The 5,000-nt window shown below is 31.4% G+C and overlaps 1 protein-coding gene across 7 annotated transcripts in view; it reads left to right on the top strand.

The window, feature by feature from the left end:
- The window catches only part of krz (beta-arrestin protein kurtz), a 125,139-nt gene that overhangs the window by 119,144 nt on the left and 995 nt on the right, over positions 1–5,000 (top strand). For all 7 annotated transcript variants that reach the window (XM_086542401.1, XM_086542407.1, XM_086542406.1 and 4 more), the window contains 2 exons: positions 327–436; positions 726–5,000. The exon at positions 726–5,000 is cut by the window's right edge and continues 995 nt beyond it. In XM_086542401.1, the coding sequence (XP_086398527.1) occupies positions 327–417 (91 nt within the window). In that variant the 3' untranslated portion in view covers positions 418–436; positions 726–5,000. The remainder of the gene's footprint in view (positions 1–326; positions 437–725) is intronic.

The raw sequence follows: 5,000 nt of genomic DNA, 5'->3' as shown, positions 1-5,000 counted from the left end.
CAGCCTGGGATGGGCAATTTTAGATGTAAAGTTTCTATTATTTTCTAGGCTATGGTATGATATATGAATCTATATAGGATATGTTAGGAAAGTGCTTCTAATTAGCATTTCTTGAAATGTCTTAGTTTAACAATTGAAGTAATTAATAGCCTGTATTTTGAACAAAAAGAAAGTTGTGCAAAAGTCATCAGACTGCGTAAATGCCCATAACTGAAGAGTGGTCATTTAGAAAATCATGTTATTTAGCTTCATGGCATAAACATTCAAGTAACAATACACCTCATTTTATGCAAACCATTAAATAAAAATTTTCTTCCTCATAACAGGGATGGCACAACTTGCTATGCTGATCAAGATGATGACATAATTTTTGAAGATTTTGCCCGGCTGCGATTGAAGGGAGAAACAGAGGCGTAGGAACCCTAATGTCCTCCGGGTGTGTAGGATTCTCTTATTTTTGCTTTGATAGTAGGAGTGAGCTGAGCATATATGCATGTGTGGATTGATATTCTTTTACTTGAGAAAGTATTATAATTTTTGTTATTGATGCTATACTTATTAGCTTTCAGTACTAGTTTGTTATTTATGTATCATCATCAGATAAGCCTCATTCGTACTGTCTCTATTGTCATCATCATTCCTTCAAATTATTGCTGTCATCATCACCACCACCTTTCACTGACATCATCATCTCTTTGTGTTTTATTTGCTTTTTCTCATTGCAGATAGACAAGCATCCTCTACAGCCAAAGCAGTATTCCTTTGGAAAAGTAGAGGGGCTCCCATCAGATTAATCGTGGATGCATAAGGTCATAGATACATGTCATTTGGGTATGCTTTTTTTTTGTCTTAGATTATGAAACATGGTTGTTGAACAGAAAGGAAGATTCATTACTTTTTTTTCATTAGGCAAGCTTACAAATGCAGACACATCAGCAAAATATGCGCACAACTTTAGAAATTTGAAAGAACATAGTTACTTGTATTTATCCTTCTTCCTTCATTTCAATTCTTCCTCTTTCTTTTTCATTTGTCTTCTCTATTGCTCTCTCTCCTTCTCTCTCTCTCTCTCTCTCTCTCTCTCTCTCTCTCTCTCTCTCTCTCTCTCTCTCTCTCTCTCTCTCTCTCTCTCTCTCTCTCTCTCTCTCTCTCTCTCTCTCTCTCTCTCTCTCTCTCTCTTACTCTTTATTTCTTTCTCTCTCATTCACTCACTCACTCACTATCCCTCTCTCTCTCTTTCTCTCTCTCTTTCTCTCTCTCACTCTCTCTCTCTCTCTCTCTCTCTCACTCACTCACTCACTCACTCACTCCCCCTCCCCCCCCCCCCCCCCCCCCTCCTTCCCTCGATCCATCCCTTTCTCTCTCTCACTCACTTTATCTTCATCTTTTCCTCTTCATGTGCTTTATACATACATGTGTTATAAAATACTTGTAAATGCATTTACAATGTATTTTACATTTGAGCTTCATGTCTTAAGCTTTGGCTTGCCCATCAGTACCATCAGTTTGTGCTTCTATATTTTAATTGGAATTACAGTTTGTCCGTATGATGATTATAACAGGCGATGACATTCTTTATTTGCATTGTTATCCTTGGTATTAGTTTCACTATTATTGTTTTTTATTATCATTATGCTTATTATTTACGGTTATTATTATTATTATTATCATCATTATTTTTTATTATTGTTTTTATTATTATTTTTATTATTATTATTATTATTATCATCATCATCATCATAATCATCATCATCATTATTAGTTATTATTATTATTATTATTTTCATTATAATTATTATTATTTGATTTTTATTTTAACCCTATCCCAACGGACCCAGTGATAAGTGGAAATCCCCTTCACCGGGTCTATGCAATATTGCATTGGGAACGTCACATTGGTGCATCGCCACGTTATCAGACATTTAGCCATGTCACACGGGTGTGACGCACCGTCATCAAAGGGTTAAGTATAATCATCATCACTACCATATTCATATTCATTATGCCAGTCAGAACCATAATCATTAGTATTGTCATTCTGATTATTATAATTATTTTATGGTTATTTGTATTATTTTTTTATTTTTTATTTTTTTTATTACTATTAAATGTATTATAGTTATGATATAGTTATTATTACTTTTATTGTCATTGTGGCTTTATCATTGTTCATCACCTTTGTAATTACGGTCGATGACATTATTCTAATTAAGTGATAATAATGGGTAAGGTAGGTTTAATTATTATTGCCTTTGTTGTTATTGTCAATGCTACTTTTTTCAGAATTTACATTAAAATTGATGATATAGAGTAAGTAGTCAGTGTTTCATCAGTTTCAGTTGTCAAGTATTATTACATGTAAAATTATTAAAACTAGTTATTGTAATGATTGTATAACTAGCCATATATTTCTTATCATTACTTGTTACTATGACCACCAAATATGTATCCTTGCAACACTGTTTTAGGACAATATATGAATTAGATTAATGTTTGTCCTAGACATTAGTGGCTTGAAGAATAAAAAGAGAAAAACAGAGAAAAGGAGCACAATCAAAGCATGTATAAGAAGAGCCTTCTTTCTGTTTTGCAATTTTCCATTCACAATTAGTGACAGGGATGGTTAAGATTAGCTGCAGTCCTGTTGGTACTCCAGCTGCCATGTTGGTATTGGTGTTCATGAATTATGGGATTGTTTTTATTTGATTTTCTTCTATTTTTTATTGATATTTTTTGTTATGCATATTCTATTTTATTATGTATGTAATAATCAGTCTTCATAATACCTTTGTTGTGTTATTAGTAATGTTATCATTATTATTATTATTATCATCATCATCATTATTATAACTACTACTACTACTACTATTATTTTTATTATTATTGTTACTACTATTATTATTATTATTATTACTATTATCATTATCAGTATCATCATTATTATTGTTATTATCATTATTATTATTATTATTATTACTATTATTATTATTATTTAATTAATTTCTTTTATCACCTTCATCATCATTATCATTGCCATTGTCTTTATTATTGTAATTCATTGTATTATGACCAGTTGTTTTAGTATTGTTTGCAATGTAATTGTCAAAATTATTTATGATTGCTTGCTGTGAATTGTTTAAGGGTGACTCATCACTCTTTTTTTTATGGTAAATATCTAGTTTTGGTCTATTGATTCAAGAATATCTTGTAAGAAAAGGTTATTATGGGTTTTGATCTTAGGATGCAGAGTAAAGGCATCAGGATCCACTTGTAAGAAATGAGTAGCCATTTAGAATGCACTAACTCTAGAGGACAAGCTACCTCAGCACTTGTAGAACCTGTCTCTAGTTATGACTTTTGTGGCATTACAGTGTCATACACTGTAACTTGGAAGCATTCCTTCGCTAGTTTGTGAAATGGGTACCTGTGTTGAAAGAGTGCAGTACAAATGAATGTGGATTGTCTTTGTTTTGATGATTGATTTGTGTGAAAAGGATAGGGAAAATCATGGTGACATAGGAATGTATATGAGATCTATTGTAAGATATTGACTTGCATGATACTTTGATTAATGTCTTGGTAGATATGAAAAAGGAAAGTTGAAACTTTATTTGTCTGGGCAATTCTTAGAGTGCTATGGTGAGAGAGCATTTTTCTTTTCTAATTGGATGAAATATAATGGCCATTTTCATTTTTATTTAATGAGTGTTGGGATATATTGCATTAACTTACTGAATTTGTTCTCACAGAGTTGAATGTGTACGAGACCCTAATATCTATGAATGTAGCTTGAGTTGCAAGATAACAGTCAAGCAGTTGTCTTTGTGATTGTATGTATTTCAGAAATGTTTTATTATATTATTTATTCAATCATTTTTAATAGCCAGTGGATGAATGATGTGGATTTGATATGTTTTTTAGGTATTATGAATTTGAAAATGGCAAGTTCCATTATTATGATGAAGTATGGGGCATTACTGTAAAAAGTCTGAACTTGTGTTGCACATATTAGGTGTTGTTTATGCAGTATTCCTTGTCATGCTTTGAAAAAATCAACAGAGTAGGTTTACCAAAGTATTTTTAAGTATAATAATCCTTTTTGACTAGGGTGACAATGGCTTGCTTACATAATGTAACCTTAGAAAGTGGATCTGTGCACAAAGCAAGGCACAAACCATGTCATCAGACATAAATCCTTAATTAATGATTATCAGAATTCCTTTCAAATTGTATTTTTAAGTTGAATAATTATTTTTTCATGTTTTAAGGATAAACACTATTGGCTCTGTATAGAATGTGGTGACATTTGAAATGTCTTCTTTTATATAGTAGTAGCAACTACAAGTATATGATTCTATTATATGTAGCAGCACAAGCAAATGTTAGTTATATGTTCAATGCATTAAGTATTGATGATACTAATATTTTTTTTTTGTATGACCATTACGGACTACTGGTATCACAAAAATATCAGCATGATTGGAATGGTCTGCTGTGGAAATTCATTAGTACTCTAAATTCAGATAGGATGATACAATTATAGTGAATATAAAGTTGGCATGTACAGAAATAAGCTTGAGTATGCCAGCTTACAGAAATTGTCCTATTAGGTTTCATTCAAATTGGATACTTTGAAATATCCATGACATAATTTATATGGTCTCTGCTGTAAAACAGGGATTTCAGTCCTCTTTCCAGCCAGTGCTATGTCAAACTACTGTGAAAGTGCTATGAAAGTGAGGTCTTTTGTATGTAGAAATGGTAGTTAAGACAAAGTCATTAGCATATGTCTAGTAAGATTTTCTTTACACAATATTTTCATGAGAAGCATTCAGACTTTATGGCATTAGGAATACTTTTGTGGAAGGAAAAAATAACATGATGACTATTATGTAGATATAACTATAGATCCCTGCATTTCAACTATAATTTTGGTATGTTATATTACATGTGTGAAATGTAAAAAAATATATATATAATCTTGTAATGAGAAAGCATAA

Source organism: Penaeus japonicus, unplaced genomic scaffold (genome assembly GCF_977035675.1).
Source record: "Penaeus japonicus unplaced genomic scaffold, GWHDUDI00000001_assembly GWHDUDI00000012, whole genome shotgun sequence".
NCBI classification, from domain to species: Eukaryota; Metazoa; Arthropoda; class Malacostraca; order Decapoda; family Penaeidae; genus Penaeus; species Penaeus japonicus.
The sequence above is the reverse complement of the archived record's forward strand: the minus strand, read 5'-3'. Positions and strand labels throughout refer to the sequence as shown.